At 46.8% G+C, this 25,176-nt stretch overlaps 1 protein-coding gene across 2 annotated transcripts in view; it reads right to left on the bottom strand.

The window, feature by feature from the left end:
- Positions 1-8,538: 8,538 nt before the first annotated feature.
- Positions 8,539-25,176, bottom strand: part of LOC144104405 (ras-related and estrogen-regulated growth inhibitor-like) — a 37,487-nt gene continuing 20,849 nt past the window's right edge. Inside the window, exons 3-7 of one of the 2 annotated variants that reach the window (XM_077637389.1) lie at positions 24,313-24,386; positions 14,605-14,883; positions 12,348-12,855; positions 10,894-11,931; positions 8,539-10,793 (exon numbers count right to left, since the gene is read on the bottom strand). In XM_077637389.1, coding sequence (XP_077493515.1) covers positions 12,631-12,855; positions 14,605-14,883; positions 24,313-24,386 — 578 coding nt within the window. In that variant the 3' untranslated portion in view covers positions 8,539-10,793; positions 10,894-11,931; positions 12,348-12,630. Of the gene's footprint in view, positions 11,932-12,347; positions 12,856-14,604; positions 14,884-24,312; positions 24,387-25,176 lie in introns of both variants that reach the window. The other variant, XM_077637390.1, reaches the window with a different exon arrangement.

Here is a 25,176-nt window from a genome sequence, read left to right as displayed (position 1 = left end):
CGCTTACTGAAGCATTGCGCAAAAGTCAGCGGATGCGAGGCTGCACCACGCGTCTGACGCAATTACAGTTATGAACGTTGGCTGTCGTATAATGGCGACAGGTGTTCGCGACGCTGAAAGCACCGCTATGACTCACAGCATATTATTTTTTAGCGGCCCTACGCTGATTATGCAACAATTTTTCCTGCCATAGCGCATATAATTGCACTGCAGTATGTATAAATAAAAAAATAAATAAAACCATTACTCATGCTCAGTGCAACGATGCCAGACGAGTTGGCTTGGTTTATGGTTTATGGGGTTTTAACGTCCCAAAGCGACTCAGGCTATGAGGGACGCCGTAATGAACGGCTGCGGAAATTTTGACCACCTGGGGTTCTTTAACATGCACTGACACCGCACAGCACACGGGCCTCTAGAATTTCGCCTCCATCAGGATTCGACTGCCGCGGCCGGGATCGAAACCGCGTCTCACGGGCCGAGCGCCATAACCACTGAGCCACCGCGGCGGCCTCAAACGAGCTCGTCCCGCCGTTACCGTACTCAGAGATTGTGATCAAAAGCGGGCAGAACTAAATGTGACGAGAAGTTCGCTCTGGGACTGATGAGTGTCGCCAAAAGAATGCAAAAAGACCTCGCCAGCATAAATAAAACTGTGCGGTAAAAATTAAATTGACATTAGTCTATCGCAGAGTTTTATGGTGCTAAATTCAAAACACATACAATGAAAGCGTTTGCAGGCAAGAATAGTTTCCCTGCAGAGACCAAATAGTAGGGGCCCTCAACAGTAATGTAAAGCAATTTGCCGAAATGCTGCCTGAGCTTTAGTTTCTATAAGAAAAAAATTTGAGGGTACAATGAAGCGCCTCCTTAAGGGTACGATGTGATTGCGGCCTGTGGTCCTCTCTAATTAGGCGCATATTCATTGTCATACAGCAGTAAGATACTGCTCGAGCCACCGCGGAGGCTCAGTGGTTATGGTGCTGCCTACTGACCCGAAATACGCGGGTTCGATCCCGGCCGCGGCGGTCGAATTTCAATGGAGGCGATATTATGGAGGCCCGTGTGCTGTGCGATGTCAGTACACGTTAAAGAACCTCAGGTGATCGAAATTGCCGGAGCCCTCCACTACGGCGTCTCTCGTAGCTTGAGTCGCTTTCGGACGTTAAACACCCTAAACTTAACTTTCTCTCCACCACTGCCAAGCGCATGGTTCAACACGATGACGTGATGCGCTATGAGTAATAAACCTCTTGACTAGTCAGTCACCCCTCGAGAAACTTCTTCAAACGATGTGAAGATACCGGGCCCTGTGGATGCACAGTGTTTGCGACGTGCACGAGGTCTCTAACTGAAGCGCAGAGTCTGCGAGGACCCAGCGCACGAGTTGTGAAAGACGCTGCGCATGAAACACAACAACAGCAAAAAAACATCACCGTTTAACCGCCTTTCAGGAGAACCTGAATACACAGACATTCGCAGCATCCTTTTTTTTTTTTTTGGGAGGGGGGGGGGGGGGGGGGCGAATGTTTGCGCTAGACAGCGTGCTAGAGAGAACACGCAGATATGCCGCTGGTGCAACAGACGATGAATGTGTACTGCCGAGGAGGATCGCTGGCCGCTAACACAATATCCAATATATATTAAATTCCGTGAAGCCGACATTCAGTCGAAACGACCAGAAGGGCTCAAACTTTCAGCACTGTGTGGTGACGAAGCAGTCATTGGAATTCGAGCTACAGGTGGTTACCGTGCATTGGGAGTTCTTCCTGGTAGCGAAAGCGGTTATCGCCGAGCGCTCAAATTACGGAGAGTACGCCGACAAGCGCACCGCAGTGACTCACAACTTGCAGGAACACCTGCCAGATGGTGGCGTTAGGCATAGCCGCCACACGTGGCTTTGAAAAGGGGCTTTCATAGGACTACGCGGTTTCCTGTTTGTTGGGAAATCTGGCAATTTGTCGTTGCTCTCCTACGCACGTTAATTGTGACGTAGAAAAAATAGCAGTGGACCTATGCGTTTGACTGACTCAACATAATTCCGGAAATTCACTTGTTTGCGTTGTCCGCGCTTTTGCTGTTTTTAACTCGCACTCGTTTTGAATAATGCACTGGATCGTACCTACCAAACTGTCGAATATCTGTCAGATATTAATCGTATAGCCATTGGGCATCCACCACTGCGGACATAATGAGATGTGAGCGTTTGAGATGTGGCTTTCAGAGGTGGCTTGCAGACGAAGATTACAAGGACGATAGTGAGATGTGGCTATGAGAGGTGCTGTATGGAAACTTCTTTAGTGGGAAATTGTTGGTTAATTATTTTGTGTTAATTGGTGATGACGGGGTTGGTCTTATAGTCCGTGCAATATGCCTAATATTTGGGTCAGAAAGGTGCTTACGCCCTCTTGTTGGCGGACGTCGTGGTCACCACGTGTTTGTCACCTACGCGCTAATTCCCGCGCACGGCAGTCGTGGTCCTGAGTCCGTCTTCATAATCGTGGCGCCGCATAGAACTTTACACTTTATGCTCCATTACTGGTCCTCGGACTGTACAGACTAGAAGGTATTCCACCGTGTCACTTTACGTTTTATGCTCCTAGTGTTGTGAATGTCCGTCCTCCTCTGCAGACTCGGTGAAACTTATTTAGATGACGCCCGAAGGTGGCGCTGTTGCTCGCTGGGGAGATGTTCTCCGGGCCAGCCAAGGTGAGCAGAAGCTGGCAAATGCGCGAAGTTATTGCAGAGGCAGCTTACACGTACACCTGTGACCTCAAATACGCGGGGATAACCTGATGAATGTTTCATCTTTCCTTGAAGAGTCTGAAGCTCAAAAAGACTCCGAGCACAAGCGAGGAGTGACTGCACACGAAGAGCCTCTTGTAGAGTACTCGGCTCTTGCCTGCGGCCTACGTGTTGTTGCGTTTCATTAACATGGTTCTGCGGTCTGCGGTATGGGCGATTAGCCCTACCTTGTTATGCTGACGAAAGGAACGGTAAAGATGTGATCCCGTAGTGCATGTAACTATGGTGACGAAGAAAGGAAGGACATGCTTTGTGCCTTTGCGCTAAGATGGTTACCAATAGAGGGAAGTATTTTTGATCCGTGCAGTGGTCGGTCCTGCTCACTCCCTATAAGACCGGTGGGCGCAAAGAAACCGCTGTATAATGCGCTGCACGAATAATTTAATATTAACGAATACTTATGACTACCTTGCGAAGTTGCAGCAACCAATCCGTCTGAACACTCGCAGACACGGTGGCAGCTGCCCAGTAATGGCGTGCCGGAATTCTTATGGGCGATAGTCAAGCGAGTTGTAAACGATATCTTGCAACTGATTGCACTTGGGCCCAAAAGTCATTCGTAGCACGTCGAAGGGTGAAACTCTCCAGAGTGGGTCACAGCCTCCAGGTCTGCATTGCAGGGTCTCGGCCACTCAAGGACGTTTGTGGTGGTTCGATACCAGGAATTATTGTGCCCCTGGTCTCGTCAGGCATCAGATTGTTGGCCGGTCTTTCCCAAGACCGGCGCACTTCTGACAGAGCCATACTCCCACTAGTGACAAAGCGCTTTCCAGAATGCTCAAGCTGGAGGCTATTTCCTATAAAAAAAACACAGCAGAACATTTTCTGTTTTCACAACAATTTCTTCTAGCATTTTTGGTCATGAACTCCTTTAAACGACTGAAAATATTGTAGTAACGAGATAACTTTCTCTAGTATTGTCCTGTATCTTGTCGTAGCTAAAAAACTATAGAAAGATACTGCGCTAACATAGAAAAATCTGTCATTACGACGAAAGGACTAATACTTTGTCTAATTCCGGGCACGATTCCGCAGCTTTTTCAAATCATCGGCAACCTCTGCGACTACCTCAGCGCACCCGGTCTTCACTCCTTCTTTTAACTATTTATCTCATGCATTCTTTCCCCCTTTCTCAACTTATGCCTCATAGCACATTTCGGGTAAAAAAGATAGCACGATGTTCATGTCAAAAGAGGCAAATATCTGTGCCCTGCAATGTGAAGACGACGACGTTGCAGCCTGTTCACAATGATCCATATGTTGATTGGGAGTAATGATGCCTCTGTTTTGCAAGCTTTAATTCACATTGCCTTTTCCATGCTTCGTTTAGATTCGTCAGGCCCGGCATTGATTACGCCACCGATGAGCGGCATTGTTAAATTTTCCAGCTATTGGTCACGACGTCACCGACAACCGCAGCCAATAACTAACCAGAGGGGAACATTGATTAAAATGAATGTTCTGGACACCACTTGTCTCTTCGACTGAACGACGGGGCATTTATTTTCTACGGTTTGTTCGCTCTGTTGTTTGTTGTTTGCTTACTGGCGTGTACATTTATCTTATTCGTTCTTTCTTCCTAATTTTGTCTTTTCTGCCTTATTTTCTCTGCTCTACGTCACGCAATAAATGGTTAAATTGGTTCTTAATTCGACGAAAGCAGGCTCCCTATAGAGCGAAAAAGGGCCCAGAGAGCTCGGCAGGAGCCTAAAGCCACGCTCCTGCTTAGTGGTGAAAACTCAAAATATGAAACGTACTGTTTATGCGGTACGTGGTCTACGGCATAGAAGCGAAGGTCAAAGCGGTCATGTACCCGCTGAGGAAGTGGTAACCAAGATTTTCTCAGTTATGTGCTGGTTCAAATTGAAATTCACGTTTTTATTCACGTCTGAGGATTTTTAATCGTAGTAGCTCCAGTACAGGTGTAAAGTAGCTCTGAGCGCATGCAGCAATCGATTCCCTGCAGGATTTTTCCATTCTATTACGGCGCGGTTCTGTTGTCCGCCGAGATATGTGAGACAGTTACTGCGTCATTTCCGTTCCTCAAAAAATCAATTTTCAACTTTCAATTTTTCCATGAGAATTCTTACATCCCATGAGAATTCCGGTTTGGTGTACACCTGCGCAAAAGTTTATCGAGAAGTGCCCCAGTATCTACTGTCTAAATTAACACAGAACACAGTGAAATAAGGCACTAGCCATTCTTTATTTTTGCTGTTTTTTTTTATATAGAGAGGGTTCCTTTGTTCACATTCGCCACGACAGGTGTCATTCACTCATCACGTTCGGTCCGTCTGTGCGGATTGAAACGTGGACAAATATCAAAAACAAAACAACACAAAGTTCAGACAACGTACAAGACACAGACAGATACACTGCGATGGGTAAAAAAGATGTTCAAAACGCACAAAGGAGACAATAATTTATAACTAACTATTACATGCAACCAAGGCAAACAAGCCCGTAGCAGCAAAGGGGAAACTGCTTGTCACGTCTGCAGCATATTTATCTCTCAACAATTTTATGACCCTTACATGACATGATAAACGCGCAAAAGTAAAATTCGAAAAAGAAACTGTTCTAAAAGGACACGCGGCACGTATTCCCAGCAGTTTTAAGCACCAAATGCCAAAGTTTTTGAGCCGGTGAAGTTAAAAGACTGCTCAGCAGGAAAGCCGACGCCACCAAGGGTGATGATGCTCAAAGCATCCTTCATTACGACCCAAGACTGGTTGGTATTTTATCTTATCTCATTCATAGCTAAAAAAATTACCGCTCTTTCATCCATCTGAGGGAAAGAATTGCGCAGACTAGTCTTCCGCATAAAGGGGTAACATGTGTTTTACCTGGTATAACCACAGAATTACGGCGCCTTTATATTCAATAAACGAAGCTTATTCCTACATGAGCAAGATATCAGCTCTACAGGGCAGCGTATTTTGAAGCTGAGATTTTTATTTCAGATTTCCAGTTGTTAAGCCTCATGGTACTAAAGTATTTTGTTTGTCCCCTTTTAACAAAGTGTAAACAACAATTTAGAATCTAACTCGGACCTGCGAATTCAAGCCTTAGCAGAAGCCTAAACTAAAACAACTGGATAAATATGCTCCAATTTTCAATGCACTTAAATATCTTTTTTTTTTTCATTTCGAAAACAAGAGTACAGTTCCCAGAAAACCATGGCTCATTTCCCGGACGCACCAACTGCTGCTTCCAAATAAGTAAAAAGATGGTTATAAAAACACAGCCATGTTAAAAAAAAATGGTTTTCATCGTACCCAAAATAATATGCGCAGGCTTCCTAATACACAGCACGCTAAACAAGTCCACATAATAAAACATTACGCCTACTGGATTGACACTAAGAGAGAGGGAATTTATACCCAACGCTCCAGTTCAAGTCCTGTGCATAGTGCAAAAATACGCCACGCTTTAACACTCTGTTCTTCCAAAAACACTCATGTGTGTTTCCAACGAAGTGAATATGTAAAAAGTTAAGAAAAAAATATAAACAATTTAAGAGTTACAAAATCACCAAAGGTACCATTGCAAGCTTTGTTTAACCGCAGTTTAAACAACTGAAATTATTTAATGTCATGCTAAGAAAGCCGCTACTGATCACAATGTTTCGCTGATGCAGAGTCCAACTAGCGAAATTTGGTGAAAAAACAACCAATGAACAAGCGTAGTGAAAATGAAGATCAAAGCAATGCCGACAGCACATCTTGCAAGGACACACCTTAAGGTACATTGCTGAAAGTGCAACATTTTTAACAAACCAAATTCAAAAATACGTCGCAATCATGCAAACTTCATCGCAGTGTCTTTGAACAAGATTACGTCAGAAAGCATAACGTATATGAGTGACTTTTCTTTGTATCGCCCACTACGGCATGTATTGGCATGATGTGCTGCCTGCATAAAGATGCACTTAGCAGTGTTTTTTCCCGGCTTGACAACAGACACATACAAAAAGCCAAACAACGCACCACCGTATCACGAACAGCGAGCAACAGCGAAATCATGTCCTGTACAAATAAAATAGTGCATATATATTAATGTTTATACTCTAGCTTAAATACGCGTGACTAGAGAACAACGTGCTCAACACAAACTATAGACATCAAAGCCACTCGTTTCCGTCGCAAGAGAAGTGGAAAAAGATACATACACATATTTATGTACACATGTACACACGCAATGCAAATAACATTCACCTACGCATTGCTCATGGCCAAATCTGGGACAGAATATCTCTGCATGCTTTACGCGACAGTGCAGAAAAAGACGGCGGAGTGATTTGAACCATTTACGGGCGTACAACGCACAGCCAGGTGTAATACCCGTGCCACACGAGCAAATTTAATGCCATTAAGTGCTTACTGCCTTAAGGTTTAATGGAATTCGAGCGGTGCCATACGCATAAATTTAATGGCATTAGCCTTACTGCCATTCGCGACCTACTGAGTTTGCTACAACTCCTTCGGTCGTCCCCATTCCACGCGCAGAAAAGCACGCAAGTTTGTCAGTTACAATTTCCTAACCAGGAGTAAAGACACATCATATGAGGCATCTCTACTGCATTTTTAATACGAAGGGCGCCCTTTTACCAAAACTTCTGGCAGATACTCTCGGCTTGTGGGCGGACACGCAAGTTTATGGCTACTTTCTTGAACTGTAAAGCATGAGCAGCGGTATTTGCTGCGAAATAATTTTTCATTTCATTTCATCTATTAATACCCTCAGGGCCGTTTGGCATTTTTAGATTGCATTTTAATATAATTCCCAAGATTCTGTGCTCATTAGCCCTGTTCACATGTAGGTGAAATTTTTCACTGCCTTGCAAGCATTATCGCCATCGTGACTTTCGTGTAATGACATTAAATGTGGACGTGTAGCACTAACTGAAAATTATGGCATTAACAAACTTAAAGCCTTAACCATTTAATGTCATTTCTTGTGCGCGTGTGGCACGAGTATAATACTCTACATTGCGCCTCTACTGTCCGCAAGTACAGAAGCAGTCGGTCGAACCCTGGACCTTACGCTCGACAGCAGAACGCAGTAACTACTGAGGCAGGTATGACACATGGCATCTTCCCGCCTGAGATGTCACCAGGCATCTGTTGCCCGACGACTGCACAACCACGGCTCACAACGTTTTCTTCGCAAAACTGCATTCAATATGGCACTTTTCCCGGAGTGGCATAGTTAGAACACAATACGAGTGTAAGGCTAAATGCATGCACTTCCTTATGGAAAAAAAAACAAAGCCACATATTTGTCGAAGAATGCCACGTATTCGCTCGTGAAAGTTTCTCAACGAAGGTAACAATTCCCAACCTATGAACATCCGATTACACTACGAGACTACTCTGGAACGAATTTAACTGCCATTATGTGGTCACAGGAAGTATACCCCCATATATATTGTCCATGTGCAATGCGTGGGAGTGCAACTTATATGTATAAACACGATCGAGGAAAGTGCGATATAATGTTCAAAAGTGCATTCAGAAATACCAGCCATATTCTCGCAAGTGCCGTAAAACATTTAATCGTGCATGACCTACTATATACTCCGCTTCACCTATTTTCTTTTTGGCAGTTTGTTATATGGCGGTTCGCTGCAATGGATTATCTATAGATTACCTCGTGTGTCACAAAATTTTGGGTCGGAAACGCTCAAGAAGCGCTCGATTTTACTTACTCATTCGCTCAAAAGTATTGAGGTAAAAGCGACTATGTTCACACAAGTTCACGAAGCAACTTGTTTTTTTCTTCGAAGAAAGAAAAAACCTGCTCGTTGCATTCGATCTCTTATGTGTAAAAAAAAATCGAGCCACGAGAACAACTAGTTGTTCAGAAAATTAAAGTTCGACACTTACTCCACCAATTCCAAGGCGCACGTAAAATAATTACTTGCAGCGTACCGCAATATATGTCGTGAGCAGAACAGGATTGGCAGAAATTTGTGAAGAATGCATTTTACAGCTCACATCATGATCTGATTACACACATACATACCGGGAAACGAATACGGCTAGCAATGCATTTCTGTGTCTCCCCCCCCCCCCCCCTCCCGCACAAAACACAAGCTGCAAACAGCGAGCTGAGGACCCGCTGAGAATGCACGACAACGTACGGCACAATCATCCTCGCAACACGCGACTAAAATCGCGAAGAAAGCAGTGCAAATCGCACTCTACAGAAACCTGTGAGCATAGACATCTCTTACGGTCTGCTACGGTAAATTGCATGCATGGCTTGTGAGCGAACAACATTTATAGGTTACTACGGCAGTGCTAGAGTACACTGCCGTCACAAAGCCACAGAGTGCCTACACTACCCCGGCACGCTTTACATCACATTGCTTTGCTGCATTAGAACGTCAGGTACAATCTCGAGATTGTTTAAGTGATGCAGAGTGGGTGGATGGTACATGTTGAGCACTAGTCACGGCCGCTGTGCTGAAGTGTGCGATCTCTACAAATCTATGGCGAGAGCTGGCTACTTAGATTTAAAACGGCGTTACACGACAGAGTTCTCATGAGAGCTAGCATGCACCAATGGTCGCTCCATAACCCTCTTGATATTCCAGATAAGTTTAGGCACACCTAAATGCACGCTAGACGTTTAATCTCGTCAGGCTACAACGTTCATTCGCCCATCCCTTCAATGCTCTTGACAGTCATTATCCCTACATAGTTCGCGCATAGCTGCACGAACACAATAGCTGCAAAGTACACAATGTCCACGCATCGAATTTATTTTTTTCTCTTCAAGGACTCCACTCTCGTGAAGGTGCGTAATCTAGAGTTGCGGTACAATTTCTCGGAGAGAGTAGATTCAACCTACAGCCTAATGTTCAATATTTTGAGCTCTTGAGACATTGGTATATGTCTACTGAACAAAGCTCTGCGCTTGACCATATGTATGACTACACATACGCAGGAAATGTTCAAGTGAATGACTGGAGTGTGAGAAACACTTGGGTGTGAAGAGCGCCCCGGCAAAGGACATTACACAATGCTTATTGCCTACTGTCTTGCCGTTCATTAAGAAATTCATGTGGTTTTGTAACAGTGACTGCTAACACTTACCGCTCGCCACTTCGCGACCGCCATCAAACTTTTCGTTAACTAGTCTCTATCACGTTCAAGTCAAGTCTTAAGAAACTGCATAACGCTGTGAAGTGCACAAGCCTAAGGTCACAGCTCCGATTTGTTGGATAGACGTCCGACAAATGCCCGTCCCTTTTGGACATACCAGGCTCCAATATTTCGATGTTCGAAACGCACAATTTCAAGGATTATTGTCGGCTGTGATGCACATATGCGGCTATCACTGGCATAAGCACGCTGTCCAGTCCAGTCCTGGTAAACAAAATGGTGTATTGCCAAATACAACGCCATGCGTAGCATGGTCAGCATAGCTTGAAATCCGCGGGGCCTTCACGCGGCTTCGTTAAACACATGGCCGTAAGCACCACGTAACGGTGGCGAAAGTAAACAACAAGCTGAGAAATTGCATAGTTGACAGTGCATTGCTTAATTGTGCAGTCCTTGAGACAACTGAGTCTTCCCACATGGGCCTATCCTCAAGCAGGTGGGTTCGCTTGCCCACCTTATATACCTATTACCAGCACTGCCGGTTTCCTGCAATGCTTACTCTTGCTATAACAGCTATGGTGTTTCGTTTGCATGTTCACATACCCACAATAAATAAGGGCGATGTTTTTTTATCTTTAACAGAGCCACAAGAAATAAAAAGGCCTTGTCTTTGAAGGCCTTCAAAAATGTCAGAGAATATTATGATGCGTTTAAAACGAACCCAAAATATGACTCATTTGCTCACATTGGGGCACCATTCTGAGAAGTGCACGAAAGCATAAGATTCTCACTAATTCTCACTGTCATATTACACCGACTTAACGAATAAATAATGTAATATATCGCTTGGAAAACAAATAATGAGAGAGCAATCGTCTCCTCACGCAAGACTGGAACTTCGAGCTAGTTGGTGACACTTACTGAAATAAAAAATTGCAGCGCACGACATAAGAAAACAAGAAAACACAACCACCACTGTGTCTATGCGTTCTTGTCCTAATTTTTTAAAATAAATTCTTGAAGAACGTTAAAATTTATCATTCGCTGCATATTATTTGAGCCGCTTCTGATTCAGGAGCAACTATGGCAACCGTCTTGGCCTGCTGTTTCCCAAGTAGCTTTCCTAGTTCCGAACGGTGTGGCCAGTAAAGAACCGAGATCGTAGCATAACTAAGCCCGCTGACCATTCAGGTTAACAAGCCTGAACCAGTCACTACACCTGCGTTTATTAGTGCACATGTACTTGTCGATCTCTGTGGGGTTCAGATGAGACGAGCAATCTCACCAATAGGGCTCTTTTGACAATGTAAATGCCTGGCCCGTGGCCCTACATGCCCACTGACTTCCAACAATCCATGTAAAACTTCAAGGATTTGAACACTCATTTTTTTTTTAAATAACGTCCTCTTAGGGGAACGTTATTTAAACGTTTCGGTGAAACCTTTTCTCCCACTGGTTCTTCCTCCTTGCAAAAATTGCAGTGACCTTAAAATGATTCCTTGTAGAGTTGAGCACACTTTGCTTAAACAGCATGTCGATAAAAATGCAAGATTTTTAAGACTCCGGGCAGTCATTGCTTGTGAGCATTCGTGTTCATTAAGAGAGTAAAATTTTGCTGGTTAGGCCTTTCGTAGGCTTCAGTGTAGGCTTTCTGCCAACAGTGCGCCAAATGAGAGAGAGATAATCTTGTATTGACGTCGGTGGATTACGGAGGTCCCGAATGAAGACGCAATTATTTTTCAACCTTACGTGAACAGCAAATGTCCGTAAACATAACCCAAGCAGCACAGGTAATTGGCCCAATATTGGCCCATTATTTAACTCTGGTCATATGTAGGACCAGCCTTTGCCAGACTAAAGCCGAGTTAGATAACTTAGCACTGCGCCGAAAAATTTCCCGTCTGTCACTTTTCCACAAGCTTTATCACCATCCTTCCCTTCATGATGAATTCTTTCAGCCACCGCCAGTTATCTTTCCACGTCGCGATCATCCTTACAAAGTTAAACGCATTAACTGCCAGTCATTCCATCATGCCTATTCTTTTTTACCACGCACAATAACCGAATGGAACGCTTTGCCATCAGAAATTGCCACTGAATCTGATCTAAATAAATTCCAACATCTTATGCACTCATGTTTCAACAACTAAAAAGGTATTTTTTGAGCGTTCTTTTCTTCCGCCTTGTCTTCTTTTTATTTTATATTTTTTTTGTACTTCAGCGCACCTTTTCCAGTGTTGTCTTTTTCTTTTTCTAGCGGTGCTGTTATTTATGCTCAAATTTTGCTGTTATGTGCATTGTTGCGACCCTTTCTGTGAATGCCTATTTATGATTAATATTTTGTGATTTCTATTTTATTTTAGTGCAATATCTTTAACCTTATAACAATGCTTTGTACTTACGCCCCCCCCCCCCCCCCCCATGTAATACCCTCAAATGAGGGCCTTTGGGGGTATTTTGAATAAATAAATAAATAAATAAATACATTCCCAATACTGGGCCGATCACCGGTGCTGCTCGGAAACTTTGTGGTCGTGACACGTGTGGCATCCTGAGGGCCTTCCACGGGTCTTCCGTAGTGCCCAACGAATGCCAACGCTAATTCCCGCATGTGTTTGGAGCTAATGCGTGAGCTCGGCCTCAGGAGAAGCAGTCAATACGCCAGTGTAAAAGAACAAATAAGCGATAGATATCGATGGGCAGTTTGATTTTTTCACTTTCGCCCGCCCGGGTCGTTGGCCTTGGCCGCCATGCCCTTGGTTCCGGCGAAGAAGACCCGGTCAAGCAGCGACTGCTTGGAGCGCCGCCTGTGTGCGTAGACGTCACGGCAGAGGTCGGCGAACGCCTGCGCCACCTGGTGTACCTGCTCGGAGGCCGTGAGCTCGACGAAGCCGTCGTCCGCGTCCTTGGCCAGGATTTCGCCTTCCTCCGTGCTGACCTGCGCGCCAGTTACAAAGAGCGGAAAAAACGTTGCCGATCCTGTACACCGGCGAAACGCTGCTGCGCGAATGAATTGCGACGATTTCTGCTTTTCGTTGGTGAGAGGTTGCAGCGCATTTTCTCTCCTTCCCTCTTTTTGTTAACAGGCTTGCACTGAAGCCTTTTTATTTTGTGTATGTATGTGTGTCTATGTATGTATGTATATGTACGTATGCATATATGTATGTATGTATTTATGTATATATATGTGTGTGTATGCATGTATGTGTGTGCATGCATGTAAGTGTGTGTGCATGCATGTAAGTGTGTATGTATGTATGTATGTATGTATGTATGTATGTATGTATGTATGTATGTATGTATGTATGTATGTATGTATGTATGTATGCTTTATGAGTTATGGGAGTTTAACGTCCCAAAGCGACTCAGGCTATCAGGGGCGCCGTAGTGGAGGGCTTCGGATAATTTCGACCACCTGGGGTTCTTTAACGTGCACTGACATCGCACAGCACGCGGACCTCTAGAATTTCGCCTCCATCGAAATTCGACCACCGCGGCCGGGATCGAGCCCGCGTCGTTCGGGTCAGCAGCCGAGCGCCATAACCACTGAGCCACTGCGGCGGCTTATTCACGTGTGTGTGTGTGTGCGTGTGTGTGTGTGTGTGTGTGTGTGTGTGTGTGTGTGTGTGTGTGTGTGTGTGTGTGTGTGTGTGTGTGTGTGTGTGTGTGTGTGTGTGTGTGTGTGTGTGTGTGTGTGTGTGTGTGTGTGTGTGTGTGTGTGTGTGTGTGTGTGTGTGTGTGTGTGTGTGTGTTCTATCAAGGCTATACTATTTTACAGCCACAGCTCTTAATGGCACGTTTCCTGGTTCTAAATCGTCGGCATTGGCGTTACGTGGCATTATTTCATGCGTGACGTCACTGCAACATGCCACGCTTAGTGGTGTGAGTGGTGCGGCGTCACTAGCGACATCACGGTGATGTCAAGCGCACTCCACCAGAGAAGAGAAAAGGTAATGAATAAACAATATTTTATCGAACAACCCCAACAGCTGTCCCTGAATCTCGCGTTGCACAGTGGTAACCATCCTGTGAGACTCTTGTGGAGGCCCTGAACTTGAGGGTGCAGAAATTAAATGTTTTATTTCTTTTAAACGTGCGAAAACTTGTTTTCCCACGTCTAATCGGTTTAACTACGTTAAAAGCCTAGAACTTTTTTACGCGGTAGCGTATACAGCTCGTTCGGTCGAAAAGCCGTCGGCGTAGTCGGCGCCGCGTGTCGGAAATAATCGAGGGGTGCGTAAAAAAATCGCATCATTGTAATTTGCGGTTTAAGTTATTGATAATTATTGGCGTTTGATAGGCGATGAAGAGTTGATGAAATCGTTGTAGTTAATTGATTAACTTAAGAAATGAAGAAATTGGTAAAAGGGAGTTCAAATGTATCAGAATGGACTTAATGAATAGCCAATGCTTGATGATGCTAATTAAGAAAATTTAGAGGGTGCAATTGATAAATTAATTAATTGAAACAATATAAAAATGAAAAATGCGTTCAAAGGTGTCAAACTGCTCAGAATGGGAAGCCTAACCCACTGCGCCATATTGCGTCATATCCCTAAGGCGGAGCTTAAGTGCTCTCTGCAATTTTTTTTTCTTTGATCGCTATCCAAGTAGGCCAACGATGGCTGCGGCAAATATTTCCTTTACTGCCCAGCCGTGTGAACCTCTACAGTCGCTGCCAGCTCACCTGCCTGAGGTGTATAAGGTCGGCCTTGTTGGCCACTATGCACACGGGGGCTGGACCGGACGGGGCCTGCGTCGCCTGCTGCTGGAGGGCGCCACCTGCCGCGGTGGTCCCTCCGCCGGATGCGGACAGCGATGCCTTCTGCAGGTTGGGCAGAGTGTTGTTCAGGTGGCGGCGCAGCAGCCCCAGGTAGCGGAAGCTGGCGCGGTCCACGATGGAGTAAACGAGCATGAAGCCGTCGGCCCACTGCAGGATCTCGTCGCGCGGAAGCTCGTCTTCACTCTGCGTTGTGCAACACGAGGTAACCATGATGCATGCTGGTAGAATAGTCCGTTTGTATTTTGCAGCGTGCGCTCTTGTCAAAAAAGAGTAAAAAGGGGGTAAGCTGTATTCTTACTCCCTGCTAGGCACAAATATTTGATTAGAGCAACCTAAAAGTATTGAAAAATAATAAGCCCCTGCCTGCACCACTTACGTATAACAGGCTTAATAGAATTTTAAAGTAAAAAAAGGCCCGAAGGCAATGGTAATTCTGCCACCCGTAGCTGGGGAAAATGAAAAAAAAATGAGAGGGGGAGAAGCTACATTGCGGCCCACAGTCAGGAGAGCGGGCCCGGGGAGACTCCCCTGATCTCACCGGGTGCGTAGCGGAGAGAATGGGTGAAATGGATGGGTTGTATGGTTGTCTGGTCCTCTTACTTCCTAGAGTAGCAGGGGGATGGCGAAAGTTAGGTGGGCGGATAAGATTAAGAAGTTTGCGGGCAAACGCTGGGCGCAGCTGGCAAAGGACAGGGTTCAGGAGAGACATAAGACAGGCCTTTGCCCTCCAGTGGGCGTAGTCATGCTGATTAAGATGATTAAGCTGTCCTCTCTCGTACGCCTTTTTATAAAAGAGAGTGAGCTAGGCGAAAGTTTATACACTTTTTACTCCCATCTAGACTTATTCCTATTTAGTGTGTACGAAGCACGACTTTCCTGCAGCCATTGTCTCATATCAAACGCGACAGAGTCAAAAGGGGAGGGTTGCAGCTGTTTGCAGTTAACCTTTGAACGCAATCCATTGTCTTAATGCACCACAAAAGGCGGCACTTCAAATGAAAATGCGTGCCATGGTGGCAGCACCAGCCAGGCGTTAAACGGCTTTCTTACTTTTGAAAGAGACTTAAGTGCGATGGGAAGTTTCCAGGTTTCCTTCAAAAAATACCTTGATGACACTCATTGGACAAGAGATCGTGACGGCAGCATCTATAGATTTCTGGGTGCTTGCACGAATGGTAACGGAGTACTGCTTGGTCGCACAACTGTGGCACTAATGGTCGACCTTGATTCGTTAGCCAAGCGTCGTTGCGTTGGAGAAATCGCCGGCGGTGTTACGCAAGGCTGCTCTCTCATGCTGCTTACAACAACCCCAACCTCAGCTGCGTTGCTAGATGTGGACACAGCTTCTTTCGCCACTTAGTGTTATTTAAAAGCGCTAAACAAAGAGAACAAAAGAAAAACTGGCGAGACAGACGACACAAAAGAGATTTTGTGTCCGTGCTTTTACGACTTCTGCGTCTTACGTGCTTCTCTTTATCCGTTTTTACTCTGTACTAACCGATGAATGCCTCCTAGAAGCTTCTTCCCAACAGGCTATATTACTCACGTCTTTCATCACTGAGGGCTACATGGCCTTGTCAGAAGTGAAGAGGCCAGTCAGCGCGGGACCGAGACTGACGTCGGGACGGTGTTGCAAGAACCACACGGAACAAGCAGCGTCAGCACACTTTTGAAGAGTGCGGAAAACGCCCCCCCCCCCCCCTCCCGGCTCTACAATAGTGAAGCTTCCGCAATTAGTGGCTACGCCAGGCAAACTAAGCGGTCCGATGTCGACAACGACAGTGGCGCGCAGATTCATCCGTTTTATAGTTTTGAGTGAACTGCCAAAAGCTTAGTTGGCGATGGGCTAACCACACTGCAGGTCGAGCTTGAGTGTTGGCACCTGGTGGTCATGTTGCGCCACGCCGAGTCCTAAGACCACAACAACAGTAGCGTGACCTATCGAGGACGTACCAGCGCCTTTCGCCCAAATAGTGCTGGAGAGATTTATGACGAGACCGATTAATAGAACCCCACCTTGAGTCGTCGTGTAACTGAAACCCGTTGTATATTTAGTGCCTTGGATTGGCTTGATTTCCCTTGGCTTGGAGCCTTTGGGAATCAGCGCCAAGCCAAGGCAGACCAAACGAGCAGCCATACCAAGAGAAGAATAAGGAGAGAAGAATGTATAAGAAGAAGCAAAAGAAAAGAAAGACGAAGAATGTTTAAACCAATCCTGAGCCTAGTCAAGCCTATCAATTTACGTCAACACTGGCCCGAACACTATACATTTGGGATGCCAATGTTTCTAATCTATGCAAATAATGTTTTAATTTCATTTCTGAGTGCCTTCATTTTAGACATCCATTTTGAAACGGCAAATGTGTTTTACACACGTATAAGAAATTTATTACGTATAAACAGCAACAAATATGCAACATGTGAATGAGCGTTTTTCACACAATTTGGCTTCCCGAGCGAAATTATTTCAATTGTGCTGTAACATGCAACTGTTTCTTTTTTCTAGTTTTTTTCTGTAAGTGTTACTTTTTTCTAAGCATGCGTAAGCAGCGTTACGCATGCTTAGCGCCAGTTAAGTTAGTGCACATCTCTTCACTTTTTACGCAAGTGACTTATTTCACTTTCTCATCATAAATGCCACACTCCATGTCACACGTCTCCAGGCGGGTGATCCTGCGACTGCTTGCGTTGTGAGGCATTTTTAACATTCAAGGTAAGAAGCTTCACACAGCGAAACATCCAATCGATGCCAAAAGTGAAAGTTATTCTGAAGGCATCGTCAGCCTGTTCGTATGAAGTTGCTACATCGTGCAAAGGCGTTATCTCCACAGCGACTGCCACTACAATAACAAACGAGACATGCACTCTCCATTTCAAGGTATAAAACAGTTGTGTTCGAGATAAAATATAACGTAATAATGACCGGCATCCATCGAGCGCTGCGGAGAAAAAAGAAGGTCCGAATTTACACGCGCTGTGGCGAGCAGCAAGAAGAGAAGAAGAGAAGGCCTGTTCAACAGCTCGTTCTTGTGCCAGGACGTCATTTGAAGTCCTAGGAAAACCGCAGCAACGACTGATCAGGACCGACAAGATTGTGCAAGATGCGACGCTCCAGCTCAAAAAGCAAGGTGTGCAAGACCCCTTCGGCCAGGTCATCGGCTCCTCTGTCTATGGCCTCCTCGCCTCCCGAAGGGTCCCAGTCCCCCGGATGGGCCCCGGCGAGCCCTGGCAACTCGTACGACGCAGACGGTCAGAGGTCCCCCACAGAGGTCTTCGCTGGGTCGGTCTCAGGCGAAGGTGGAATGCTCGGCGACGAAGAACTTCCAGTAGACAGCCCGCAACTTGCTTCTCCAGATCCTCCAGAGAGCAACGTCAGACCTCACGCCACGCTGCGTCAGTACCTAAAGAGAGATGCTGACGAAGACACGCCGACCACACGGCGACGTGGCAGTCCAGGGGGCCATCGAGGAGAGTGCGATTACCGTCGTGGACACGGCCTAGCCCATCTCAGCAACAGCCCTGCCTCCAGCTCCCCGCCCAAGGAGTTGAGCGAATCGGACGTAGCAGGGGCGTCAACATCTTCCCCATCAAGGAACGCTGAGGACTACGCGGTGAAAGCTAAAGAAGCGGGTTTTTCTTCACCGATGGTGAAGAAAAAGAGCAGGCCGGTGCCATCAATGAAATCAAAGGCCCACCGCCGCCGCCATCTACTGGATACGCGAGAGCTTAAAACCCGCAGTCGATACCTCAGACGAAACGACGGAACTACCGGCTCGGAAACATCGCCGTCCACTTCTTACGGTCACGGGTCTCAAGGGTCCAGCAGAGCGTTAAAACGTAGACTGACGCCGCTAGGGTGGAGGAGGCTTAGAAAGAAAGGCTTTGTCAAGCCGGAGTCTTCACGTACCCCTACTTCCCCCAGGGACATTCACGAAGCCGACGACGAGCCATTCTCTCTGAAGGGGAGGCCATCGACACCACAAAGCGGGCAGACTCTGGAAGAAACGGGAACGCCCAGTTGCGCTCTTACCCTGACCACACCATCTCCACCGACGTCCTCGGCCGGCCGTTCACCGTTACAGTCGTGGACATCGATCTTAACCCGAGACGCTAGCGGTCGCGCAACGCCCCGGACAGCCGCCTTTCTGGCTCTTCTGAGGCGCGTGTCGAAGGAGTCACCCAGTCGTGAGGAGCGGGCGCCCAAACGCTTCGATCGTCTCGCCACCGCGTCCCAGATCCAATGGGCGTGCGATGAACCCGAGCAACAGACTCGTTCGCCCAGGAGTCCAGCGACCGCCGTACGTTACAGCACGGATAATGGACGCAGGAACGTGTTCTTCTGCGACGATAGGGACGACACGGACCTGCTGCAAGTTTCGGAGATCCCGCTCGCAACTGCTCCGTGCGAAATTCGCACTTCAAAGCTGCCAAGGTTCGTGAACCTCAAGGAGACGCAGGTCGGCAACCGCTACGGGAAATCGTTGTCAGTCGTTATCATCGCCTCCGCGATTCTCTTGCTAGTCACGATCACCGCCGCCGTCTTGATAAAGCGAGCCGCGGGATTTAAGCCGATAAGATTGCTTCACCTCGGCGAAGACCTAAGGAAGGCTTGCAAGTACACTGTCAAAGTGGCGAACGCGGGCTGTCTGTTGGCAGTGGAGCAACTGGAACACGACATGGAGGCGTCTGTCAACCCTTGCTCGAATCTTGACCAATTCGTCTGCGGCCGATGGCGAAAATGGAACCAGAACCGAAGCACCTACCGACAGGAGAGCGTGGACAACTTGACGGCCAACATTCACGATTCCTTTCTCTACCTCCTAAGCAACCTGCACCTGTATGGTCATGAGGAGGGTAGCATGGCCGTATTCTACAACAGCTGCCGCTCGTTCCACGCCACAAGAGAAGACCGAGCCAAATCCACTGCTGACATCATATCAGCGCTGGGCCTCCGGCTCCGCATGATGACTTTCAACTTATCTACAGGCATGCAAGCACTCCTCGACTTCTTGGTGGGAACGAGTTTGCGGTCCGGGCTGCATTCTGTGATCAGCGTGTCCTATAGGGCGGGAAGGGTCTACGTAGACATGGGCCAAAGCCTGCGCTCTTCGCTGGGTGGAGCTCGCGTTGGCCTCTACCTTGCAGCAGCCCTCAGGGAAATGGGCCTTGGCAATGAAAGCCTCAACCCTCTTCTCGACATCGACAACGCCATTCACAAATGCGTGCAAGAAGCGAATGCGCTAGAGCCGTTCGTGAACGCGTCTGTCGAAGTATTGGGTGCCCAAAGGTTGTTCGGTGCCAGTTTTGTACAAGCCGTAAACGAAGCCCTGCCGCCGAGTGCAACCGTCTATTCAGCCGACAGCGTAGTTGCTGTGAGATGCTTAATAGAAATCAGGGCCACCTTGGCTACACTGGCGGCCGCCAACCTCCACGGGGCTTTCGTCTATGCTTCAATGGTCCTGCTCGCTCAAGTCATGAGGTACGCTTATATCCTTCCAAACGGAGCTGCGACCAGCCTATCCACCCGTGACGTCACCAGAACGTGCGTTAAACTAACGGGTGACCACTTCAAGGCGCTGTTCCCGCGGTGGGTGACCAGAAAGCTGGTGGGATCGAGAGCGCTCACTGCGTTTCACACCATGAAGAAGTCACTCCAGAAGTCTTTTGCCCACAGTGCTGCCGCGAGGGAGCTTCGCTTTAACGATAGCGATTTGGCTGATATAAGAGTTTTTGTAGTCGGCGAACGCAATGTCACGTCATCGCCTCCGAGATCTCCAGCGGGCACCACGCCGACGCGTTATGACAACAACTTCCTTCTGAACGTCGTCCGGGCTAGTCGGGACGGCGTCGGCAGCGACTACGAAGACTACGCCGTCGAGCGCCACCTGGGCGGAGAAATTGTCACCGGGGTAGTTAACCATCGCTGGGCCGTGTTCGTGCCAGCCGGCTTCCTGTTAGCGGACATGATGTACGTCACTTCCGGACCCGAAGTGAACTTCCCCACGGTCGGCGTTTGGCTACTGTTTCAGTGGATCAAGGCCGCAGTCTTGAACAAGCAGATACAAGACGCTACCTGGTCCCCAATGGAGGTATCTGGAGCAGGATCGACCCTGGAAGAAAAGGTTCGAAGCAGCAGGGAACGAAGCAAAGTTTGCACAGTCATCAAAAGGCGAGTAGTGGACAGCACTCTACGTGACGCGGGAGCAGACCAGTTGCATCTCTTAGACGCCGTGGACGAGAAAATGGAATGCACCAGGCAGGAAGCGTCTAGCGTTCTGGGCAGGAATGTGTCTTCCGTAGAGGGGCAGTTCCTCTTCTTCGTGAACTGGGCGTTGGACGTGGCTTTTCTGGCAGCGGCGGCAAATCGGCGAGCCCACACGGCGTGGTGGCGAAGGGATGACCTGAGAACCTGGCAGCTCTTCCTGATGCGTTTCTGCCACACAGTGTGCGGTGACGAAGCCTCGCCGGACACGTGCAGATACCAGGTCCTCCGTTCTCGAGACCTGGCGCGGGCATTCCGATGCAGCGAGCCGCCCGTAACGCGCTGCTAGTCTTTCGGGATTTTTTTCCCTCTGTGCGGTCCATCGCTGCATTACTTCTTTTGGCGTGCATGGAGTTATATTCGACTTTGTACTTTAAATGTATAGGATTCTTTTGTGTTTGCGGAGTATGAACTACTAGCGCTTCAATTGCCGCTCCCATCTTAATCTCTTTTTTTATTTGCTATTCTTATATTTGCCCTTGAACACTGATATGCAGACCCATAACACTGATAGTTTCTGCCAGCTTTGCAATCGTCACGGCCTCTGTTGTCCGGACATTATACCAACAGCCAGTTAGTGCCACTCGGACAGCTGGCTCCGTCGGTTTGGATCCCGCGTGCACCAGTATTCGTATGCTCTAAAAGACGCTGCTTTCGCGAGCATACTGTTTGAATAAATCGAAGTTATTTTGATGTCTGAACCAGAGGAAAATTGCGCGTATTGGTGCCCGATTTTTTTATATGCGGCGTGACTCCTGTGTAATAGTTTTTGCGCCAATGTTTCAATCTCTAGTTTGCCGTTCCAAGAACACGTAGTAATAGCGAGATACAAGTGCTAAAATATATTTAGCAGCTAACATTTATTTTGAATATAATGCAAATAGGGGCGGGAGCTTATTCTAGGAAACGGATGTTATGGCGAATAATTAAGTGGTGTTATTTCACTAACATCATTTGTGGCTACAAAAGAACATTAAAGTCACGAAGTCACGTTCATGTGATGTGACTTCGGAGCGAAGCTAAGGGTCTTGCAACAACAAAAAGATGACAGTGCTGCGCATACTTTTTTCTTCACAAACTTCATGTATTATCTAACGATATCTTTCAGCTCATAAAGGACACCTTTCTACTTTAAATAAGAAATCAAATCGTGACAGAAAGCAAGGAAGCGGAGCTTTGATGATGAACACGAAAAAATGTCGGCCGGCTTTTCAGTACTAAGGAGAAAAAAAATGAACTACGCTAAGCCTAAGTAGCTGCCTGCCACCGTCAGCTTTAATCTCCGAAAAGCTCCTTTTAGCAGCCCGCAAAGCTGGTTCACGGCACTCTCTGTCTCGGATTACAACCATAATTCCGTCTCTCCAGCCTATCATCCTCGTTATTCGTTTGAAAATGCGAGAAGCTTTTTATGCCTTTCTTTTTATGTAGTCTTGATAGTGCGCTTTCTTCCTAACTTTTGTAGAAGTAAGAAAGCCCACTTCATTATAGGAGTCTCAACGCTGCCGTATCGAAAGACCAGGTTTTGAGAAAATAAAAAGTGTTCGTTGGCTGGCCGACGACAGGAAAGCAAGGAAACGAAGCTTAGAGAGGATTACCACCGGTTCTTCAACCACGGCTAAAGAGAGCGTTTGCTTTTTTATTGCCACATGAACAATTCAATCGGCCTTTCAAAACCGAGAAGCCCTACTTCAGGAGCTTAGGTACCTGTACTGCGTCCCCAAAGCCGCTTTGATTATTTTAAAGCAAACAACGGCAAACCAGAATTTTATTTATAACTTAATGTTCTTAAGTCCCATGGTGCAATTTGGTGGATTTAAAATTTCGTAGTTTCCTTTGTTTAGCATGTTTTGAGTTGTGAATGATATTCTTTGCTTTCGCTGAAATAGCGCCAGTTATATGCATACGATTTCGTAGAAATGTTCTAACGATAACTTGGGTTCTTAAAAATTAAGCTGGTCTTAACATAGTTTTACATTAGTGGTAGAGATTTATTAACGAATTCTTTGTGCATTATTTTAATCAGTCTTGTTAGTCTTTATTTTTCTTTGCTTTCCTTTCTCTCTGCATTCTTTTGTGTTTCATGGTTGCTTTGCTCAAAATGTTTACCTTCTTAGTTTTGCTTCTGCGTGCTCAGTTCCTGCTTTCATGTCTATTTTGTGCATCCAACCCTTTACAACAATGTCCATTGAGCGACGTAGGCATTGACAATTAATAAGCAATTTAATGTTGTCCTATGTAAACATGAGCATGCCTGCTACACAATTTCAGTGTTCTTTTTTGTGTGTTCGTACCCATTTTGCTTATCACTGCCGACTAGGAAGTTCAACACCAAGAACACATTAGAGCAAGTGTGAGTGAAATGCAGAGAAGTGAGATCGTCAGTGATACCGTGTAGTCACGCCGCGAAGTAGTTACACCGAAGTGACTTCGTGAAGCGGCACCGTGAAGTAGTGACACTGACGAACTGATACCATGAAGCGCACTGAGGAGCGGAACATACAAGTGACACTGTGAAGTAGTTACACCGAAGAAGTGACATCGTGAAGCGGCACTGCGTAGTGACACCTGCAAGTGACACCGCGAAGTAGTGACACTAACGAACTGACACCATGAAGCGACACTGAGAAGCGACACCTACAAGTGACACTGTGAAGTAGCGACACCGAAGAAGTGACATCGTGAAGCGGCACTGTGTAGGGACACCTGCAAGTGACACCACGAAGTAGTGACACTGACGAACTGACACCATGAAGCGACACTGCTACAAGTGAAACTGTGAAAAGCTGACACCGAAGCGACATCGTGAAGCGGCAATGTGTAGGGACACCTCGAAGTGACCCCGTGAAGCGGCACTGCGTAGGGACACCTGCGAGTGACACCGCGAAGTAGTGACACTGACGAACTGACACCATGAAGCGACACTGCTACAAGTGACACTGTGAAACGCTGACACCGAAGTGACATCGTGAAGCGGCATTGAGTAGGGACACCTGCAAGTGACACCGTGAAGTAGTGACACCGACGAACTGACATCACGAAGCGGAACTAAGAAGCTGCACGATGAAGTAGTGACACCGAAGAACTGACGCCATGAAGCGGCAGTGCGAAGTGACGCCGGGAAGAGTGGCGCGGCTGCGCCACGCTCATCACTCCGCCGTCCACCCCCTCGAACGCGCCCCCTTCCAGGCTCACCTTGTCCGCTTTAAATATATTTCTCTCAGCCAGCAGGTAAACGGAGAAGTTCATAGTCTCAACATACAACGTAGAAGCCGTTTGCACCAGAGGGTAACTCATGTCAGCAGGATGCTTCGCTGTCACCCGTCACAGACGAGAAGGTGGTCACCACTCACCCTGGGGCAGGTGTCCAGGATTTCAAAGAGAACTGGTTCTCCGTCCACCATCATCTCGCTCTTGTACCTGTTTTCTGCACGCAGAAAAAAAATTAGATGAGAGGGGGTAGCGAGCGCCAGCATGGCTGACTAAGTTAAATCACCACTCGAGAACATTCTGACAAACCTATAGTAATCAAATCGCACGCAGTGAATCCCAAAAGGTTAACGTGCTAACGTATGAAGACCACAACGTCAATTGTAAAGTTTAATGTTGCCTCTATGATTTAGTGCATAAACGATAAACATGGTGACTGTGACCTGATCTCTCGAAAATGTGGACGTACTAGATGATAAACAAAAGTAGGGTTTTATTGCTCTGTTTTTGCGCCGCTTAGCACAAATAAACTGCAGGAATCCTCTATTGTTTGGCTAGCCAAAACTAACTTGCAATTTGCCTCAGCCTGTGCACGCCTAGGATAATGCTAGCAATGTCAAACTTTCTCACCAGATGCCTTGAGGTACCACTTCCAAGGACAACCTTTCGATGTGTTGCCCATGAAATGGCATGCAACCCTTTATCATCTCGGCCTGACTACCCTAGTTACGACTATACGAAGCGTAACTATTTACAAGTAAAATAAGCTTTCGAAGAGATACCGCTTCCAGATGCCAGAAATACCGGACACACATATCCTGCATGTATTCGCGCGACTTTTTTTTTCTTTTTAGTTCTGTAACAGTAGCAGTGGCACTTGGCGAAAATACCGGCATCTTCTGTGTGAAGCTCCTCTGAGAAGCCTCCACTGTCCATAGGCGCCATCCACTAGCAGCCCACCTACCTCCACTCCTCACAAAACCACCACCCACTAGAAGCCCTCATAA

The sequence above is a fragment of the Amblyomma americanum genome, chromosome 9, assembly GCF_052857255.1.
Source record: "Amblyomma americanum isolate KBUSLIRL-KWMA chromosome 9, ASM5285725v1, whole genome shotgun sequence".
Taxonomy (NCBI): domain Eukaryota; kingdom Metazoa; phylum Arthropoda; class Arachnida; order Ixodida; family Ixodidae; genus Amblyomma; species Amblyomma americanum.
This window is presented reverse-complemented; position numbering and strand designations above follow the sequence as displayed.